This window comes from Halichoeres trimaculatus, unplaced genomic scaffold (assembly GCF_033239565.1).
Source record: "Halichoeres trimaculatus isolate MK-OKI-2021-1 unplaced genomic scaffold, fHalTri1.1 fHalTri1_scaffold_8, whole genome shotgun sequence".
Classification (NCBI taxonomy): Eukaryota; Metazoa; Chordata; class Actinopteri; order Labriformes; family Labridae; genus Halichoeres; species Halichoeres trimaculatus.
In genome coordinates this window covers 35,102,123-35,124,791 of record NW_027437186.1, presented here as the reverse complement: position 1 = coordinate 35,124,791, position 22,669 = coordinate 35,102,123, and the positions used below count along the sequence as shown (strand labels likewise).

At 41.3% G+C, this 22,669-nt stretch overlaps 1 protein-coding gene across 2 annotated transcripts in view; it reads right to left on the bottom strand.

Moving 5' to 3' along the window:
• itga9 (integrin, alpha 9) overlaps positions 1–22,669 on the bottom strand; it is a 106,269-nt gene that overhangs the window by 5,192 nt on the left and 78,408 nt on the right. For both annotated transcript variants that reach the window (XM_074675883.1, XM_074675884.1), the window contains 8 exons: positions 17,232–17,318; positions 14,134–14,213; positions 13,934–14,017; positions 13,338–13,446; positions 13,119–13,226; positions 6,513–6,638; positions 6,301–6,420; positions 6,118–6,213 (listed from right to left, as the gene is read on the bottom strand). In XM_074675883.1, coding sequence (XP_074531984.1) covers positions 6,118–6,213; positions 6,301–6,420; positions 6,513–6,638; positions 13,119–13,226; positions 13,338–13,446; positions 13,934–14,017; positions 14,134–14,213; positions 17,232–17,318 — 810 coding nt within the window. The remainder of the gene's footprint in view (positions 1–6,117; positions 6,214–6,300; positions 6,421–6,512; positions 6,639–13,118; positions 13,227–13,337; positions 13,447–13,933; positions 14,018–14,133; positions 14,214–17,231; positions 17,319–22,669) is intronic.

Genomic DNA, 22,669 nt, shown 5'->3' with positions numbered 1-22,669 from the left:
TACCAACCATCCTCCAACAAACCTGGGACCCTGGAAATGTGAGTATTTTAAATGCTGTGTGCTGTGGAGCAGATGGAAGAGCTTTTCCTCAGTGTCCCCCCTGTCTCTGTGTTAGCTTCAGGATGCTAACTTTAGCTGCGGTTAGCCTGTTGTTTTAGCCTGTAATGTTACGGTAAACGAGCTTCTCTGTTTTCTAAACATTGTGCACTCGGAGCTCGTGGCGCCGCTCTCAGTGACGTGGAAGAGCGGGGCGGTATCAGCGGTGGCTCATTTACATATGAAGGCCACGCCCACTAAATAAGAGCGTTCTGAACAGAGGGGCTATGAGAGCCTGGAAACAATGCTGCTGTGCTTGATTTATTGGCTTTTTGCACCAAAACATGTTACTACCATTTCATGAGGACATCAATGATCCACATTAAACTGCAGAAAAGGAGCAGAATATGGGACCTTTAAATTATTTATTTCTCTATTCATAAACTTGCAATTTTGTGTTAATGTCCGGCATGGAAAATTGCCTTCTCTTCCACTCACTCACAGTCACAAGGATGCGTTTAGGTACCTTATTTTAGTACCCATCCCTAGTTGCTTCCAGCTAGGAGTCTGTTTCTTTTTACTGTGCTCTGGGGAAAGTGTGTCTTGTTAAAACATTAATGCAAAAGGTAACAAATGTGGTCAACACTTTACGCACTAAAGCTTCAGACAGAGTGTTTTAAAGGTGAGGTGCAAGTAATCAGAATCAAACAATAAAGTACACCACCTCCTCATGTCTCCAAACAGACTCCTGAAAACCCAGAGTGAGGCCAAAACGTAAAGTTATCTCATGCAACCAGGGAGGATTGGCATCTTTTAAAAAAACAGCCCAGATCCACGATAAATAAAAGTTTTTCTGGAAGTTTCCCATGAGTTCACACTGACCTGCTGGATAATCTGTCACTGACTCAACCCTCAATCCCTCAGCACGGCCCACACTGTAGCTCTGAACCCCAACAGGAGAACATCTGGTGACCGAGCACACAAACTATTTCAAACCAGTTCTGTCTAAAAATAACTTTATTTCCATTTTTTTCCACCTTTGAAACTATTCCCACGTCTGAGTAAATCAGTCTTGTTGCAGTTTCAGGAAGTGTTTCAAACATTTTCTGTTTGTTTGTCGTGTAAACACCAAAAAGTGACTCTGAGAAGCTTTAAAGTCAGAATTTATGTTCAACATGGGAACAGCTCAGCCTCTCACATTATAAATAGAAGGATTTATTTACTGATGGTCTTAAACAGAGACAAATAAAATGTAATCTCCCAAAGGTCAGATAATCTGATAATGTGTTTCCACAAACAATGGTGGGACAGTTTCTAAACTGACGGAGGAACCTCGCCGCACAGACTCTGAGCACTAATGCGGCATGAAGCACCAACTGTGAGTCCAGACAAAAGCAAGAGGACAAGTGCAGATTGATCTCTCTGTTGAATAGTTTCCCACATTAACACTAACCCCCCGAACGTACTCCCAGCTCTGGAATCTGACGGTGGCTCTGCATGCCGAGGCGATGGCGTGCTCCGAGGAGATGAAAGCTCTGCTGGTCGTTGCTCCCTGACTTTAAGTTTCCCAATTTAACTCCAGCAATCAGTTAATTCTGGGAATGTGTGATGGAATGTGGAGTTCAGGCGAGATCGGTGGAGCTAATATTTCACTCACATCTGTATCCAGCAGAGTGAGTTTGGTGTATTTACTGTTTGGAGGGAGGGGAGGGAGACATGGACACCGCACAGGTGCAACTAATCAATCAATCAGAGGTTTTTTCATCCAACAAGGGGCAACTGCTTTACAGAAAGTGAAAAACATAGTTTAAGGCCATGCAGCTGGGTATTTTCAAAAACAACAATCCCCCCTTGTTCGTTTTTACAAATACTTTCATCCACACACAGTGGGCAAATCTGCCGATAATTGCGGCTCAAAGCATGCCGAAACCCATAGGTGGCAGTGTTTTCCGGATGTAAAACCCGTGCCAGCCAATCAGAATCATTTTCCGTCATACAGCTGTGACGTTAGAGAACCGAAAACTGTTTACAGACGTCCACACGACACCATGAAACCAGAGTTTTCCAAAATCTTCACTTTGGCTGGAGTTTTCAGAAAACATTGTTCCAATGATGCAAAACTGCAGTTTTGTGTGGACAACAGGCGTTCGCGTATAAAAATGTCTGCAGTTTCACAAATGTCGGGCTACGTGTGGACATGGCCTTAAGGTTGTGTCATGCTTTCCATGTGAACGCGATGCATGGAAATCAGACGCACGAGATCCGCATGAAAGAACGCATGGGGCTTTTGTGCTTTTAACATCCTGCACAGCGTCCGTTGGTGTCCATTCCCAAACTGCAGGGGGCAGTGTATCACAAATGTACATCTACCAAAGTACTAAACAAGAGTCAAAGTAGTTTGCCTTTGTTTTTTTTTATTTTTTATTTTTATTTTTACTTTTTTTATAATTATAATTATTATTATTATCATTATTTTATTTCATTATTATTTTATTTATTTATTTTTATTTGTATTATTTTTTTTTATTTTTTTTATTTTTTTATTTAAAAAAATAAAATAAAATAAAAATGTTTGCCTTTGTTTTCAACATGAAACATCTGTGTCAGGGATTTTCCCAGTTTATTTAAACCACTCCCTGTTCTCTGTCGAGAGTGGCCGCGATTTCACGCCATGAATTATTTACCACTCGGTTATCACAGTGATCTTCGTGTGAGAAGATCCCGTTCTACCGCCATCTTGCAGGTAAAAAATTTTGAGTGTGCACAGCCCAGGAATTTTCTGCATACAAAGGACCACGCGAAGGGGCGTAGGTGTGACAATGACGTCATTCGTCTGCAAGAAGCTGCACGAACCCTGCAGACACATCGAGCATAAATCAGCCTTAACAAAGAGCTTAAATATGTACACTGCAAAAACTTGAAATCTTATCAAGTGTTTTTGTCTAATTTTCAGTAGAAAATGTCATTTTAGACTAAACATGAATCATGTTCACGCGACCAGTCCAGAAAAATGTCTAACTTCAAGTTATTTAAAGACAAAAATGAGGTCTGAATTGCTGTAACAAGTAAAATAAAATATTCCAATGGAACAAGAGAAAATTTCTCAAGCATAATAAGACAATTTTTACTTAAAATAAGACAAAAACACTTGATAAGATTTCAGTTTCTTGCAGTGTAATAAGATATTAAAGTAAGTCTGATTGATAACAATAATGAATAAAATGTCAGAAACGATAAAAACTGTTAGGATGAAAAGACTTTGGTCTTACTACAGAGTTGATTTTGATGTGTTCATGCTGCTTTTACTCTGCTTCCTGTGACCAGCAATTAGCGATAAAGAACTTTGGCTCAGACTTCCTGTTACAAGCACGGCCATTGTTTACACTGAAACAAGCTGGAGCTGGGTGATGACATCTATGAGCACAGTTTTAGCTGCACATTCACGACTGTTTCTGTTCTCCAGAGATTAATCAGCGCTAAAACTGATAGCTGAAAGGTTTAAAGATGGGACAATAACAGATACAGTCCACCTCTCATCGTCTTTACATGGATGGTTCCTCCATACACAGAAATGCTGCCTGACAAAGATCTTCTACGCTACTGCGACTACTTAGACCAACAAAACTCTTGCCTCCCTCTTAGAGATTCTGTTTTTGTTTGAAGAATCTCTTAAAATCAATTTTCATAAAAAGAAGAAGCTGAAAAACTTGCTGATCTGATCAAGAGGTGCAGGTTGCAATAAAAAAAAGTTTATCACAGTGAAATTTTGCCTCAGACATGTTGCAAAACTTTGTAGTTGTTATACTTTGCACCCTTACACTCAACCCCTCAACACCAAAACACTTGGATTCATGTGATTTCAGATATCTTTAAGACTTGCCCTTGACCTGCCTTGAACAACATAACTCAAAAAGTAACAAACGGCTCTTGATGAAACTTTCAGGAAATGTTCTAAATGGGATAAGGAAGACGTGATTAAATTTTGGAGGTGATCCGGATCACTGTCTGGATCCAGGACTTTTCTAAAGGATTCTTTATCATTGTGAGATAGGTATATAACTAGTATATAACTCCACCATAAATGGTCGGGTTGCTTTGCAAAACAATACAAGACAAGGTCACCATAATTTCTGACAGATGTAAAGGTACGATCCAGATCCTGCCAATATTCTGGATACTAAGATCCGGAATATGAAATATGTTCTGGGTCATCATAATTTTCAACACTGTCAGGAAACAAGTCATCGTACAAACCTGCAACTAACACCAAATTGTAGCAGACAGTCTGCTGAAAGGGAGTATAACATTAAAGTAGGACTAAAGTGCTGGTGACAATCACAAGATGCTTGGAGGAGGTCTGTGCTCTCTGAGTGCTTTTCTAGTTTTGGAATTAAATGGACAAATTTTCTTTGTTGAAGTCAAATTTTTATTGGATACAACGCGCCGAGGTGAGGTATTGATCAGTACAGTTAGGTAGCGCTATGGTTTGAAATGTGACAACAAGCAAACGTTGCTATATGTAGTGCTTTCGGCAGCTCGGTGCCCTAAGACATGTCGGTTCTGTCCTGCCAGTCATCTACCAATCAGAGCTAACGTAACCTCACTCTTCAATTTATTGATAGACTCTCAAGTTTGAACAGTTAAGCTCGTGTTTTAGCCTTTAGCTTGTGCTCTATCTCTCTCCTGTTTCTCTTTCTTCTGCTCTTCTGTCCTTTTTCTGTCTGACAGTTAGGCTCCAGTTTCTACCATCACTGCAGAATTAATCACAGAAATCGTTTTCAGCAGAGAAAAACACAGATCTCTCTTTTCTCTACTAAACTTCGTCAGCTGGTTTTGTGTTGTCATGGAGACTTAGACGTGCCGTAAATCAATCTAGTCCTGCACGACCCGATCAGGAAGCTAAGAAGTAGCATTTTGAACTGTAACCTGTAATACTGGCACTGATAATCTCCTCACAGCTCCTTCAAACACACTTGGATATCCACTCATTTTCCACCTGCAACGATGTTTACAGTGATGCTGTTTCCCCGTTTTTTAATCTTTGTTACTACATCGAATGCTTTCTTACAAGGGAAAGAGTTACATTCTCGTATAAAACCTTCAAAATATTAGCAAAAATAGTTGTAATAGTGGGGATAAGTCCTGTCTTTACTGGGGGGTTGTTAAACGGGCTGTAAAACCAGAACAAACTCTCTAAAAAGATTGATGAAAACAAACAAGGATCAGTTGGACAGACGTGGAAAATAATCCACTTTCTCAAAAGTGTGTTTACAAAAAATGTAAGATGACCATCCAAAGTGTTACCCCCTGACTTTTTTCTCACTGAACTTCATGGATGAATGTCTGCAGAGTTTAAAAATGTCGTTTCCCTGGTTGGCTTCATTTGAACATGTCACAGGGGATTAAAGTGAGCTACTCTCGCTGCGAGGAATCCAACCAGGAGCCACAAATTAAACTCAGCAGTGTGTGTTCAGCCCAGCAGGGGTCCTGAGGGAAAGGTAGCAGTGTTTACTAAAACCCAGAGGGGGTTAAAGTCCCAGGAATGAGCCCTCTCTAAGTGCTGACATATTCATGGCCGCTCTGGATTTTACGTCCAGGTCTGGAGCTGAGGGTCAGCAGCGCTGCAGCCCGGTCAGCGCCCTGATTACGGCGAGCTCCCACAACGAGCGTGCTGGGCGCTCCACGCAATCATCACATCTGATCTGCTGGGCCCTTCAATCACTCAGCGAGCGGCAGAGAGACGAGGGTCTGACCTTGAGCACAGCTGAAGACCCCCAATAGTTAGACCACAGGAGAGCCACCAGCACGCAGCATACCCACAATCCCCAGCTGTTCTCTGTGCTCACATCAGCAGCTCGAGAGGGTCAAACCACAGCACGCTGGTCTGTGCATCAAAAGATTAAATATAAAAAGATACGGCTCATTTATTTGTTTTTGCAAGGGGAGCCACGAGAACGCCGTCCTTCAACCTGAATCCTCGAAACCTCAGACAAACCTTTTTGCAGAGATTACCTAAACATATTTGCGCTTTAAGCCGATAAAATTTAAGCAGTTAAGATTCTGACTTGATGATCCACTCACAGACAGGTCTTCTGGCAGCCCGTCCGGCACCTCCATGGCTCTGTCGCTGACCTGGACGTTACCTCTGGTCACAAACTGGATCACAGAGGAGCTGTCCTGTGGGGTCAAAAACGAAGATTTCTTTTACTGAACTACAAAAAAGACCTGAAACACACTTCATCCATCCTTTGACACACTTCTTACCCTTTTAAGAATTTCAGTGTTGAGCAGAAGTTTAATATCTATGCTTAGAGCTTCTTCTTTTAACTGTGGACCCAGACTGCAGGAGATGGTCATACACGCTCTTCCAGGACGGTCACAATCCTTTCAGAAACAGAAGAAGAAGAAGCAGAGTGAAGGAGAAAGTATGTGGATAAACAGATGTTTCACTGGCTGTCAAAGAGCAGCTTATTTACCAAGACTTTGCGTCCTGATTTGGTGAAGAAGGCGAATATGGAGTGGAAGATGCTCTCTCGGTCCTGGGGGATGGTGCACGGTGTCGGGTTCTTGTGAGGGGTGCAGTTCCCTCGGCCATCGGCCACCTACAGCAGGACAGAGGTGGAGAAAGACAGAGATTTGATAACAAAGATGTTAGAGAAAAACGTATCCAGAGGACATCTGAAGTCATAAGTTTAACAGAGTGGATCTGAAAGAAAAATCACAGCTGATTTAGGCTTAACCAAGCAGCAACCTGCGGTCTAAGAATATGAGACAATGCTTCATACAGCCTATGGGCTAAACCAGTGGCGGCTGCTGGTCAGTCAAGGAGGGGAAGCTCATTTTTTTCCAGCCTGCATCATAAATTCATTTATTTATTTAAACGTAAATTCTACCCTCTGCTCCTTTTTGTAAGACTTGAGCCGCTTTGAACAGAAGAAGCTCCTCTCAACACCTGCAGGTAGTAAGTGTGAGTGACAGGTGGAGAAGCTCAGCCGCTGTAGCTGTAGCTGCTTATTGGTGAAAAGAGAGAATCTTTAAACACAACGCTCGTCATTTTTAAGAAAAGTAAATTCACTGGGGACCAATAAAGCCTCCGCATCAGTCCAGAACAACTGAGAAGATGCTCCGGTGGAGGGTTATACTTCAAGATCTCTGTCTGGCTCATTTCACTGTCAATCAAAAAGGGATTCGGCCTCAGACAGATCATCCAATCATCATGCAGAAGCCCAGCGTCCAGGCCAGCCCACTGCCTCATAGACCCCCAGAGACGCTGAGCGTCCGATGGGCGGGACAAAGCCCAGCGTTTATCCAATGACCGTCCAGTTTCCACAGTGGAACAACCCACTCTACGCTTCCCCGCTGAAGTCAGAAGATGCTCAGCGTCCAACTGTGTTAAAGCGCTGAGACGCTGCGGGGATGAATGAGAAGGAGGTGGAGCCAGTTACCTGTGATAGGAGCTGATTCTGAACTAAAGATGAAGGAACTCTAGCGCAGATTTTATCAATGAAATGTTCACACAGCAGAACATATCAACACTTTTTTTAGGGACATTTTAGAGGAAGCTGAGCTTCCCTTGCAGTCTTAGAGCATTCGCCACTGGGCTTAACCCCTTACTGCGTGAGTAAAATTTGCATCCTTACAGATGCTCAATTGAGTGGAGATTGTAAATTTAAATATAACACATAAAATACTCATCAATATACAGAAAACAATAAGGGCCACTGAAAAAACAAAACAAAAAATTAACAAAAACATCCAATTGTTTTATTATCACCATTTTTTCTGAGAAAAAAAGTCAGAATTCTGCATTTTTTCCCAGATAAAAATAGTCTAAATTTTTTCTTTGACTTTTTTTTCCAGTGGCCCTAATCCTGTTCTGTATAAATAAGTTACATAAATAAGTTATAAATATATCAAGATGTTTAATATGTTCACCCTCTGACTAAACTTTGATACAATTGTTGGTTTCTCAATCAATTCTCAATCATTTTGTAATAATGCTGCATTTCGTAATAAAATTCTTGAACATAATTTGTTATGAACTTTGCCACATTATGTAATAAGTTCTTACATCTTACATACGGGAACCCAAATTTTGTAATAAGTGATGAAATATGTAGGAACTTATCACATAATTTGGCAAAGATTATTACACTGTGCGTACAAGGAGTTTTATTACAAAATGTGGCAGGTTATTACAAAATGCAGGGTTATTACACAATAAGGTGAAAATATATTACATTATTACATAAAGTGGCATTACAGGCATCAAGGGGTTAATTCTAATCATGCAAACATAGAGATCATTAACTTAAAAAAGTATTTTATTTTCACAAAGCATCTCCTGCTTTCCATAGCGTATGCTGGGTTAAAGTCCACCAGATCCTTCATGTGCAGAAAAAAACAACGTGAGATCTTTGTAAACCCCTGGAGAACTCTGCATTTCCTGTCCATACATCCTGATCATGCACATCTTGTCTTCATACACAGGCTGTGCGTTAAAACATATAATCTGTGGGCACGGGATCAGGCGCTGGTATCAGAAGAATTCTGTTTTCTGTGAGTTAAAGTGTTTTAGCAGATTTTCACCGTCCACAGGAAACAGTACGTGCAGAAAAAGGATGAAATGCAGGGTTTTATCTTTATATGATGTTCTTTAACAGATGTCTGAACCTTATAATTCACTGTAGGACACCGTCTCTCTTCAGCTCTGATCTCTAGTCATAAGTTATCAGCCCCACTGTAAACAATAATGTTATTGGAAAAGAACCAACAGTCTCTCCAGGCATATCCCAGGTGCACTCATACGGTTAGACTCATTAATAAATCTACGTGCATGTCTTTAGACTGTGGGAGAAAGACGCAGTTTCCAGAGGGAGCTCATGTTTGCTCAGGGAGACGAAAATCTCTTTCCACCAGGAGCTGGAGTTGGAGGTCTCAGGGGTTTCATGGTATCAGACGAAAGCTGATGGATTCTGGGATTGATATACACTCATCCTCACAAACCCCTGCCTGTTTCTTTGACAGCTGCAGACCTCCTCTGATATCAAACCCTGCTGGGTCAGATGAGTTTTAGGGTCTTTAAATATCTCTGCTCTGTTGGATCATCCAAAACAGACATGTACACACTTCTGCCACCAAATCTGTCCCAGTCCCACCATTGTGTCGGGTCCCCAGAGCCCACAGGAACAAGAAGCTGGCACCCCCTCCCAACTCTGGTTTCCCATATGGAGTGATTTAGAGGTGTCTGTTTTATTGCCCACCCTCCAGGGAGCACTTCCCCTTTCCCCTCTGCTTGGTCCGGCCGGGGGCTCTGGAGGTGGGAATCTCCTCTGGCCTTCCTCATTGTCTGCCCAGTTGCCACCCAGATTTTACTGCTGCTAACTTTAACCTGAAATTCCTCATGAGAGCACAGTCTGGTTAAAAAAAGGTAGAAGAATCAGAAACGTGGAGGAACAGAGGTGAGCTTGTGTGACATGTTGGGACAAATGGAGATCTGTATGAAGCGTAAGTTTATCCGGCTGTAAAGCAGAAGTCAGTGACTGTCCGCTGTGCCACAGGCTGGTTTAACAGCATTAATAAAGTGTGTTTCCAGGCCGGGGATGGTACGCGGCAGTAGCCGGCTCTACAGGTGTCCCATTCCCATTTCGTGCAAGCTGTCTGATCCCCTGAAAGTGATTCCAGATGGGCTCAAGGAGGGTGGGATACAGTCCCCGCTGTCTGCCCCATTCACAGAAAATACAATTAACAGGCTGAGCTCCCCCACAATCTACCTATATGAAAGGGGCAACGCAAGGGTTAAGAAAACACTGAACCCCAGTGGGAGTATTGAGTTTCGTTATCTAAATGTACTGTGTTGTGAAACAAAATGGTAGGCTAGCTTCAGTAGCAACGTCAACAGTGGCGTTTCCATTTTCACCGCGCCGCTGGTGCCTCTCACTAAGCAAATTATCCACAGCATAACAAAAAGCCCCACGTTTGGTTGCCTGAATCTAACTGGAGATTTTCCAAGGAAAATAAAATTCTTCAACATTTTACTCATTACACCAGCAGTCCATCATGTTAGTATCAGATAATTACTACGCTGTGCAAGAAGCATTGACCTCTGGAATGAATGTGTAACAGTTTTACCATAACACTGCATCTTAAGTTGTAATGTTCAGGAATTTATTGCGGTGTAGCTCATCAAATATAAACTCTGAATTCCTGATACTAAGTGTTATAAATTTCCTATGTTCTTTGTTATTGTGTTAGAGCAGTTTATATGTAATGTATATATGAAAATAGAAATATTCTTCTATTGTTTCTATATTTTCTACTTTTCTATTATTGCTACTAATTTGTAATTTCATATTCTTCTTCTTATTATTCTATTTATTATGTTATTGTATTTACTGCAGCTGCTGTGTCAACCCCCCACAGTATCAATAAAAGGATATTCTAATTTTATCCAGGCACCTTAGTGGGCAGTCTGGGTTCATAAGAATTTCATGTATTTTTTGTTCAGGCACTTATGTGGGCAGCTTGGGGTCCTAAAAGTTGTATAGTGCAAAAAGAGATTAGCACGATTGTTTTAGAAGCAGCTTAAAGCACCTTAAAGTTATTAGTTTAAAGGAAGTGATTGCTTCAATAACTAACAGGTTATGTTTAATGAGTGTTTATTGTGATATAAATGTTTTGTTTGATGCGTTATGTTTGTTAATGTGGCGGAAAATAATGTATTTTCTTTATTTTGCACTGCTAATGCTAAATAGCAAAGTGAGAGCTAATCTCTGGTCGACGTTGTTTCTAAATTCGCCTTCTGTTATTTATTATTTACAGATCCCATACAGCAGGGGTTCCTAAACTTTTCTTGCTCGAGACCCAAAACAGAAATCTGGTGTCTCCCCAGGACCCAAACTCTTTTCATTTCAAACAGGTTTTCTTTCCTTTTTTTTTTGAAAATGCTTATATCTATTTAGTTTTTGTTAGTTTCAGGGGTACTTTGAGTCTTTCTTGCAATATTCAGATGGAAATAATGTTGGTTTCATTGAACAATTGGTCTCATACTACATTTTATTTCTTGAATTCATGTTTAAGTAAGTGTGGAGTTTAACTCATAATCTCTCAGTCACCAGTGTCACACAGCCACCTGCTGCCTCTGTTTTTGACTCTAGTAGAGAGGGTCTCATGCGTCTTACGATCACACTAACTACAGGAAGAGGGGTGGATGTTTCTGGGGGTCTCGATATAAGGCACAAGTTCAGGACTCAATCTGACCTCGAAACAATATTAGAGATGACAGAACCATACTTAAAAATAAGGGGATAACCAAGAGAAGTACAGCGGAAGAAAGGGTGTAAAAGATAGAGACTCCTTCCCAAATCAGGATTGGCTGACAGGTCTGTTAAAAATAATGAGTTGATTTATGAGACAGTGACAAAGTTGAAAACTAAAGACTTTTTTCTTAAATATCTCTCCTTTGCATCATAAAAACTCCTTTGGGAGACAGAGATGCACCTGAGATAAACACCGCTCAGCAAAATTAACATTCTTTAATTCTGTTTTAGTTTGGAGAGTTACTTCCTAAATATGTTCCACATTTTACTCCAACAACTGGCGACCCAATCAAATACGGTCCACGACCCACTTTGGGTCTTGATCCACAGTTTTTAAAAGGCTGCCTTACAGAGATGCACTGCTGGTTAGAGGCTGTTTGACATTAATGTCACTCATCATTCATCCTCTTCATTCATTCAGTCTCCAAACACCCTGCTGTTGCTGTGTGTCTACATTTGCTCTCTGACTGAAGCGTCTGTGTGAATTAAGTGTCTCAGCATCATTCAGCATACAAACACAGAAGTCAATAGCTTAAACACTAACATTTCATCAAAAGCAATCCTCTGACATAGCTAGATATTTGTTTCCTATCTCGTGGTTGATCTCTGAGTCACAAAACAGACAAAAAATGGGTAAAAAGTTTCTGGCTGCAGCACTTTGCAAATATCGAACAACAGCATCCAACGAGACCAAAAGTGAATGTGGTAATTTAAAGTTGCAAAATAGTTGCAGGATCCGATCAAAATTGCATCATCTTTAAAAAAAAAAGCATGAATCCAGTGATTTTATTTCAGTTCTCTGAACTTAACTCAGATGAACACCAGATAAATTAGAGAAATTTTATGATTGCAAACCTTAAATTCCTTACATGTGTTTTGCATGAGTTGATAGCTCTACTACCCCGATGTAAACAAGAAAACAGATGTCACATAGTATAGTTTAGGCGTGGTTTGACCGTATTTTGATCTAATAATTCAGGATAAAGCAGGCTATGATGTCGAGCCATGAGCATCCAGCTCAGGAATGTTGACGTTAACCTGCTGATAAGGGCTGGAGGCCTGGTGATGCTAGCTCTGCTAATGCTACCTACACATGACAAACCAGTTTGAGGTCATTTACTGAGACTTACCAGACTTTATCCTTTTTTTGGCTTCGTTTTGAGACTGTGCTCGACTTTGGCTGCTTTCTGAGAGCTTTCTTACTGTTTGACTCATTGCTTTGTCAGAATTATGAATTTTGTTTATACAACCCAGAAGTTACTCACAGTATAACATCCCTACTTACCAGCACTGATACTTTTGGAGGTCGCCAGTTTCCTGCGGCTGACTCACTTGGCTCACAGCTGCTGAACCTGAGTTACTGAACCTTTTCTGCTGACTTCTGTAACTCCTCAGTTTTTTATCGTCGTACATCCACCTTTTTATTTTAGACCCTACAACTTTCCACGAAGCAACTTCCCATAAAAACCTCAGCCAGCTCCAACACATGACTACCCTACAGCGCCGCTTTGTGCACAAAGCTGACAGACACTGAGCAGCTCCCGAAAGCTTAATTTCTCTGCAACAAGCTGAGTCATAAAGTTAAGACTCTCTTCATTGAACATTTGATGGATTGTAGGTGAGGCCCGTACATAAAGCATCGGCTGTGAGACAGACGTAGGGAGGATAAATGAGCTCTAACGTGACGGCCTGCAGGTGAATAAGCTAATAAATAAAGATTGGACCTGGGTAAATAATGAGAAATAGACTGCTGTTGGCATCCACCTGTGTTTCAATGATGTGGAACATGTCGGCGCCGTTGCCAGCCAGACGGTTGGGTATCCTGATGTCCACCGTGGAGCCAGGCAGCCTGCTGGGCCCCTTGTTTATGGCCTGGAACCGCATCACACAGAGAGAGAGAGATGGAAACACAAAAAAGAAGAGTTAATACAAAAGAAAAAATGTAGAAATACAGAAAAACAACAGGAGGTGAGCTAAGAGTACCTGGAATGTGAGATTAAGAGGCTGGAAGTTGCACTCCATGTCTTCCAACTGGACGAAGCGTGAAGCATCGATGGAGTTTCCGTACACGAAGGAGCTCGGCGTCACCACACTGCGAGCACAATCAAATACTTTCACAGCTGTGTTTATGATTTTTTTTTACAGCTAAAGAGGTCTGCTAAATTTGTCAGAGTGAGAGCAGCACTTCAACTTTTACAAGACTTCTTTTTCCCTCCACAAATATCTGCTCTCCATGTGCTTTGTGCCACCTCTGGTCCAGCTCGGCTCTTAAGCCGTCTCTAAATGTAAGACAGCCGCCACAGCAGCTCCATCAGATGTCAGAGCTCTGGCAGATTTGGGCTGTTTCACATCTTTCCCCCCTTCCTCCCTGTGAAGCAGCGCCGCGATAAAGCGCTCAGAGATAAGGCCTTTCAAGTTGACAAGCTCCATACTGACAAAAACACTCCCTGTCCCCCCAGGGAGCCAGCAGCTGGGCAGCTGGTTCAAGTCAACGTTTGACGCCTGTTATTACAGGCGGCTTCGTGTTTGTGTAAAATCAACGATACATTAACGGATGTGCGTGTTTTTCTTGTTCTTACCCTGTGATAGTCGTGTCGGTCTCGTGAACCAGAGGGATGGACAGATCCAGAGTGTTGTCGGCGAGCTCGTGCTCTGGGTTGGCACTTCAACAAACAAAATCAAAGAAGTTCAGTTACTTTAAAAACAAAACAGCATGTTTATTCACAGAAACTCCTTCATTATGGAGAAAAAAAGCAAATTTCAGATTGTTCAAACTGACCTTTTTGCATTCACAAAGAACTGCAGTGTGTCGTTTTCCCCAGAGAGCTGACTGGTATCAAAGATCACCGCGAAATGATACTGAAAAAAGAAAAAACACACTTCATCACCATGTCTGTTATTTTTAACGAGGTGAACAAGTGCACATGTGTCAAAAAGACCAGTTAGATTTACAGCGAGAGAAACAGGCTGCAAATTCAGATGCTAACAAAACCAATAAAATCACTGCTGCAGGAACTTTTCTGCAAATGCACGGACAAAAAAGGTCTGTTCAAGCCTTAAAGGTACAGTCTGCAGGATTTTCCTGTTAACCTAAAATGTCAACTTTTACAGGAATAACCAGGGATGGGTACCTTTTTACTTTTGTGTGTGTTTTTGTGGCAATCAGGGCTTGACATTAACTTTTTTGCTCACCAGCCACTGTGGGTAGTGGTATCCCTGAGTTACTAGCCACTCAGTATTTTCACTGGCCACAATTTGTTGTTGGATAATTATGTTTAATGCGATTAAAGCCGATGATAACATGCTAAAGTTTACTTCAAAAAGATTTACAACCTCTTTAAATGTAAATGACCCCTATGCACACTCAAAACAAGACTACATCAATGATTGTAATCAGAAAATCATTTCTTTTTTCATGAGAATGACAATGAAGGAGAGGTAAATTACATTTCCTCAGAGCTTTCATCATCAGAGTCATCTTTTTGCTTATCTCTGCTCCATGTTTGAGATAAAATTCAACCAGCCAAAGTGGCCAGTGGGAGCGGTGGTGTTACCAGCCACTGCCGAAATCCACCCGCATTTGGCCGGTTGGCCGGTGTTAATGTCAAGCCCTGGTGGCAATATTAATTTGTTCAATGATAAAATCTCAAAGTCTTTCAATTTAATACATCTATTCTTCAGTTTATAAACTTGTAACGTGTCCAGAATGGGAAATCACCTACTCTTCCAATCCCCTCACAGTTACAAGAATGCGTTCAGGTACCGAAACATGGTACCGTTTGATTTTAAGAGAATCGGTACTCTGTAATGTGGTCGTAATTTGGTTGGTACCTATAAAAGTACCTAATTTGGTAACAATCCCTAGGAATAATCCTGTGCAATCATCTCCTATGGGCCTCTATACATGTGTGTCAGTGTCTGTGTCTGCCTCAGCCCCCTCCTCTGCCTAGGTGTTGATTTTTTTTGTGTTACTGGGACATTTCTGGGTGGAGAGTAAACGTGGTTACATCAGACAATCCCAGAGTGCGCAAGTGACTTTTTCGTGTTAATTAGCAATTGGAAGAAGCTAATCAGAGCAGCTAGGATAGCGAATGTAGCACAGAGGAAGAAAAACAACCAAAGTGAAACGAAACACCAAACTGATACACTGGAAAACACGGAAATCTTATCAAGTGCTTTTGTCTTATTTTCAGTAGAAAATGTCTTTTTAGATTTAATATGAGCCACATTCACCTGATCAGTCCAGAAAAATATCTTATTTCATGTTATTTAAAGACAAAAATGAGGTTTGAATTTCTTGCAACTAAATTTTTCTTGTTCTATTAGTAGATGTTTTTACTTACTTTACTTTTTGTCTTTAAGAAACTTGAAACAAGACATTTTTCTGGGCTGATAAGTTGAATGTGGCTCATATCAAGTATAATCAGACAACTTTTGCTTAAAATAAGACAAAAAAATGGATAAGATTTCAGTTTTTTGTGGTGTAAAGTTTTTTCCCTAAATGAGGGTGAAAGTTCACTCAACTTTGACTCACTGTCGGGAACTTGGAGAGCAGCAAGGGATGAAGAGTGACGCGAGTTAGCTTTCTGCTAACCAGGTACAAGTAAAATACCTGTGGTTAGCTTGTGGTAACATGCCAAGTCAGGTGCACGGCTCTCGAGTCTCTCCCACATACAAACATGATGCTACAGGTGGTTGCTGGGCTAGTGAGTGTGTTCATGTAGTCACGATCTGAGGCAATGGATGTGCGCTGCTGCTGGCACTGAGCCAAGGAGGAGGAGCCCAGTTTGAATGTTGTATTAACGGACAAGTAATGAAACTTTGTGCAGACCCTAGCTTGAAATAAGTGTCATCTTGTCTTCTATACCCTTCATATTTGGCCTGTGCAGACCTTCGAGACTCTGGATTTGAACTGTGTATCCTAAATAAAGTTTAACATTGCTTTTTATAGACATTTTTCTGGGCCAATAAGTTGAATATGGCTCATATCAAGACAACTTTTGCTTAAAATAAGACAAAAAAAATTGATAGGATTTCAGTTTTGTAGTGTAAGGTTTTACCCTAAATGAGGGTGAAGCTTGACTCAACTTTCACTCACTTTTAGGAACTTGGAGAGCAGCACGGGACCAAGAGCGACGCAAGTTAGCTTTCTGCTAACCAGTTATGTATCAAATACCTGTGATTAGCTTGTGCTAACATGCTAAATCAGGTGCACGGCTCTTAAGTCTCTCCCTCAAAGAAACCCAACGCTACAGGTGGTTGCTGGGCTAGTGAGTGCATTCTCATTGTCTTGATCTGAAGCAATGGGTGTGTGCTGCTGCTGGCACTGAGCCAAGGAGGAGGGGCCCAGTTTGAACGTTGTGTTTCCTAACAAGTAATGAAAATTCCTGCAGACCCTACCTTTAAATAAGTGTCATCTTGACTTCTACACACTTCATATTTGGCCTGTGCAGACCTTCAAGACTCTGGATTTGAATGATTTGAGTGCCACAAAGCTGCGTTACCAGTCATCACAATGGATAAACATCAGGCCTATAGCTCGAGTTCGCAGCCTCTATCTCTCAGATTAAGGGGGTTTCAGGGGTTTCAGGGGGTTTGCAGCACATTTTTCTTGAAACTTTGGAGAGTTTTATTAGCTCAGAAAGTTTTGAAATCAGGATTAAGGACCAGTTGACCGGTGAATGTACATGTTTCTCTGCTTAGCACTGCTGATGTATCTTTGCTTGTAATGTCTGCTTGATAATTCCTGTTTCTTTTTGTTCTCTGTGTGAAACTTTGTGCTGCAGTTCAGGCTGGGGTTCCCTTAAGGAGGGAATATTCCTGGCAAAACAGAGCTTAAAAAACATGCAATGTCTCTAGCTCTGCGTGCACCGTTACCTTAGTCTGTGCTCTCATGAAGGGAAATCCCACGCTGCATTTAAGGAAGTCCAAATCAACAAGCCCACAGGAAATGCCTTTTTCTTCCTGCAAAAAGACAGATAGACAGAAGGTAAGAGGAGGCAGATAAAGACAGACAGACTGGAGTCTGAGTCTGAGAAGACAAAGAGATGAAGACACAGCGGCAGGATGCAGAGGACGATCCACAACCTCAGATCAAAGTTTACCGTCAGATAAAGGCTGCTGCATGTGAAGAATAGCTCCTAACTTTGTATCAAAGTTGTAAATTAAGTTAAAAGAAGAATGCACAAAGCCTTGATGGCTCACACACATCTTAGCGGGTGGGTAATTGGCCAACCTCCAGGCTGTGTGTTTGGGAGCTTGTCTAAACAATATGGAGCTTCTCCGGCTGTGCTGTGTAAACACCGCGGCCCTGACCCGACAAGGAGTGAGGATTCTTAAAGCGAGAGTTCACTGGGAGGCTGTGGGCTGAGCTGGCTCTGCTGGGAGCGTGAAGGAGGGCAGAGATGCTGTGATGATAAAAGAATGTGAAAGAGAGACTCCTGAAATATTCAACAGAGCAGAGGCTTCATGTAAATCATACAAAACGTCTGCGTGCAGGAGCTGCAGGCCGCTTCCAGGCTCTGTTTATCAAAAGATAAAGAAAAGAGGTGCCAGGGTGGACGTAGGAATCATTCTCACTCCTGTTCCTCTTATTCAGCAGATTCCCTGTGTGCGTCCTGGGTGTGGTCGCCTTCAATCTTCATTAAGTCAGCTCCAATGAGCCGAGCTGCCCCTCGCATGCAGGCCGGAGCGAGCGCCACAAGAGGAGGTGGGGACCTCAGTTCAGCTGGCAATGATGGAATTTCCTCCATTTCCTGTAGTCCTCTGTGCTGCTGTGCAAACACAGCCCGTCCCATGGGGCTGGGGAGGATTTGGGAAGTGGGCCTGTTTACCCATCATCCACCTGGCTGGCAGCCCCTGAGAGAGAGCAGAGCACACGGACACACGGTGCAAAAGTCTGTTTGTTCAGCACTTTTTCTCTCCTGCTCCTGAAGCTTTCTCTTGTCTTTCTGTGTCAGAAACAAACACGCTGAGTTTCCCCAAATGGCAGGTCCATTAAACATCACAGGGAGTGTTTACACACCCAGGAGGGCGCAGGAGGCTCATCTCTGCACGCTCTGCACTTCGTTCCATGTCTCCATCCACGCCGGTGTTTGAGATTTTAGTCCGACTTTGTGCTGCTCGCCCTCCAAGCTTGTGTCATCACCTACTTTATGTTTTCCACAGGTACGAGGAGTAAGATCCACCTCTGACTCTCATGTGCAAAGCTGCGCTTCACAGCCAAGAAAATGTGTGATTTGTGTGCTCTCGGTTTGAAGGTCCACTGAGTTTCACAACTTCACACATTTTTCAGATTCATTCCCAGTTTCTGGTTTTTAACCACAGCGTTCGTTTCTTCCAACTGTTAAATCCAGAGCCTCCACTTAAGAAGCGGGAGAGATACACCTTCATAATGGATCTTTGTAAGAAGTCCAGTCACTTTAATGTGGCTGCCTCGCCACCTGCTGGCCTGGAGTCTTAAGCACACTGTCGTAAAGATGTGACTTTTAACCACGCCAGTACAGTTACGTAACGCTGTTGTTTGGTTATGTCCTGCCAGTCATCTACCAATCAGAGCTAACGTAACCTCACTCTTCATTTTATTGATAGACTCTCAAGTTTGAACAGACCACTGCAGAATAAATGCTGACTGTGGGTTGGAGTCAACATTAGCACAAACAGTTTAGCCCTTTTAGCCTTTAGCTTGTGCTCTATCTCTCTCCTGTTTATCTTTCTTCTGCTCTTCTGTCCTTTTTCTGTCTGACAGTTAGGCTCCAGTGTCCACCATCACTACAAAATTAATCACAGAAATCATTTTCAGCGTGGTGTTGTCATAGACTTCCAAATAACCTATATTGCAGCTGATAATCTCGCTTTAAACCATGGATTACGATCAGGTGTGTATCTAGAAGGGAGACTTTTTCACGATCACTTTCAAGCTCCTCACAGCCCCTTTAAATACATAAAAGAACAATCACAGCTTCAACAAGCTAACAAGAAGAAAAAATGGCATCACTGGTGTGCATTTCTCAGTACTTCAGAGAATTACACAATTAAAACTTGAAAACATTCTACAAGTATTCAGAAAGAAGGAAAAAAAAGGACTCAGGTTGAAGGATTTACAGGTGAAAACTTGTAATTCACCTAAAAAAGTTCAGTCCCAGGAGCACCTGCTGCTAGCATTAGCATCAGTGAGTAAAGCCCACAGACTGTATAAAGAGTGGACAGTGTGGCTCTGCAATTTATCATTGTTCAGTTTTGAAGCCAAAATTCCCAAGTCACAGGCACAGCTATTAGTAGCAGTTGTGCAGCCAGAGTCTGTGCAGTAGAGACTGTGTGGGATTTTAGGAGAATCTGAGTGGAGCTGGGTGACAAAAAATATGTATTTTTTCTTTCTTTCTAGAGTCTAATCACTTCCTGACTCTACCTCCAGACATATTTTACAATCCCCCCAAAAAATACACGAGAACTGCAGCTGTCAATCATCATTAAACGTGACGTAAAGCCTCGTTTTTAACCTCGTATAACGAATGAAAACGAAACTTTTCAGAAAAAGAGGACTTAAATACAAGGCAGCCAAATTATATCTTCAAATCACCACAACAATCAGACGTGAGAAACATTTCTATCAGGTGTATTAATTTTTAAAGTTTGACCACAGTCCATCTGGAATGACTGGGGAGATGGATTTTTTAACTTATACTGCAGCCAGCCACCAGGGGGAGCAGTTTTTGTGGAGACCTCACTTGGAGTCGAGCAAGATGACATCTATATTTTTTTACAGGCTATGGTAGAGTCTCTGCAAAAACTGAAATCTTATCAAGGGTTTTTGTCTTATTTTTAGCAGAAAATGTCTTTTTAGACTCAATATGAGCTGGATTTACCTGACCAGTCTAGAAAAATGTCTTATTTCAAGTTTTTTAAAGGCAAAAATGAGGTCTGAAAGAGGAAATGTACTTGTATTAAGACATTACTCTAGTTTCTTCTTCCATTGGCTTATTCTTTTCACTAGTTACAAGCAACTCAGATCTCATTCTTGTCTTCAAGTAACCTAAATAAGACATTTTTTTGGACTGATCATGTGAATGTGTCTTAAATCAAGTTTAACGACACATTTTTTACTTAAAATAAGACAAAAACACTTCTTAAGAATTGAGATCTGAGAGCCTCAGAGAGCTTATTAGAGACAACCTAAAGTGAGAGCTTTTAATGTCTAAATCTCTAAATCCACAGAACTTTATGACCCTCCCTTGTCCAGGATTTCACCTTCTAATGACGTATTTGGAGCAGCATCCCTGAGCTGCTACTTTGCAGATGCTCTTCTGGATGATATGATCTCTACACACATTCACAGTCTGATCGACAACAATTAGGAGGACATTAGTTCATGTTTTATCCATTATTATAAAAATAAAAACAAAAATACCCCTGGATTAGACCTCATCTCTTCCTCACAATGCTGCTAATCTGATGTAACACGTCATTAAAGTGTAAAATCTAAATAAGTGAAGTGACTAATAGATAAAGATAAACATGGTGAAGTATCAGTGAATAGATCTCTGTCAGGAGTACAGTGACACCGCACATCTCTGACCTTTCTCGATGATATAACAAAGACCTGACGACCGACATATTTCAGATAAAAAATGAAAACACAGAAGCTGCTGCTGCAGTCTCTGAGTCCCTCAGGAGAGCAGGCAGCACTCCTGAAACTAAATCACCTCCACAGCTTCCTGACAGCTTGTGTTGCAAGAACAACAGCGAGATAACACACCCACTCTGAGGGGAGTACAAGTTCACGCTCCGCTGGCTCACAGGAGGGAAAAGCCTTCAGGGAGGGGATTCAGAGCTGACCTTAACGCTACAAAAAGAGGTCACATCGTCACCTCGGACTTCTCCAGGAGTAATTAGAAAAGTCTCAGCAGTAAATCTGCTCCGTGGCCTCTTTGTCATCTCTTTATACTGTTCACTTCCTGCTCCCTGTGAGCAGCAGGCCACCCTGACTTATCAGGTTCCTGTGCAAAATGAAGCTGTGCAGCAGCTGGCAACCTGATCCTGTCGCAGCTCATTAGATTACCTCTGAAACTCAAACTGAAGCGCTGTTTTCTTAATAACAGCCTGAAGCATGTGCTGCATTTAAACTCAATTCCAGCTTCGTCAGGGGTTCAGATCATGTCACAGGTTTTGGGCTTTGCAGAGACGCTGTGGTGCAAACCCAGCTGGAGGGTAAACACAGAGGGGTCAGATGTGAGGGGGAAGCCTTCGTGACGGATGCTGGGCAGTAGAGTATGTGACGTGGCGTGTCTCTCAGCTGACGGAGGAGGCAGCGGCGGCTGTGAAATCCATCCTCAGAGTGCACGGCGTGGAAACCTCTCAGGTTTAACGTGGGATGTCAGTGGGTAGAAATTTCTTTAACAGGAACAGAAGCTGAAATTGATTTTTGTTGGAGTTCAAAGGGTTCAGAAAGCTGGTTGGATTATCCTGCCTTAAAGGGACAGTGTGTGTTTTTTTGAAGTAGGTTGTAGGAGGTACCTGTCAGTAATTAGTGTATCACCCACAGAGGATGTCGGTCAGCTCGACTCAACCAACTGCAACACACACTACCATGTAATCTACTACTTCTGAGAAACTCCAACCCATACACCAATCTCTGTGTAACTTTATGCTTTATTTATGCTGTTCTGCCTGAATTATTCAGACTTTTACCTTCTGAATTCACGCATCAGCTCACTCCAACTTTTGCACAAATTTTGCTGGGTTGTCTATAAAAAAAGACTCGTGATATTCATGCTTTGGAACAAGGGTCTGCAACCTGCGGCTCTGGAGCCTCATACAGCTCTTTGACTCCTTTGCAGTGGCTCTTTGTAGTTTTATAAAAATGTGATTGAAATTAAGAATTCTTAGTCACAATTATGAATCTGGAAGGAAATAACGGATTTTAATTCAATTTATTTAATTCTAAATATATGTAATCAAAGTAAAGCATTTAAAAATGTAAAAAAAAATGGCTTTTTTTGGAATTTTTGCATTTTTTTCTCATATTTTCAAAACAAGTAAAATTTTTGCATTTTTTTTAACTTTCAAAATTTAATTAAATTTTAAAAAGAAGTTGAAATTTTAACATTTCAGAAAAATAATTACTGCAATTTTTTTTTTAATTTTTACAATTTTTTCTTGTATTTTAAAAACGAGTAAAATTATAACCATTTTTTAACTTTCAAAATTTGATAAAATTAAAAAAAAATGAAACTTTGAAATTTAAAAAAAAAAAAGTATTGCAAATTTATTATATATTTTTTTTTAATTTTTACATTTTTTTCTTATGTTTTCAAAGC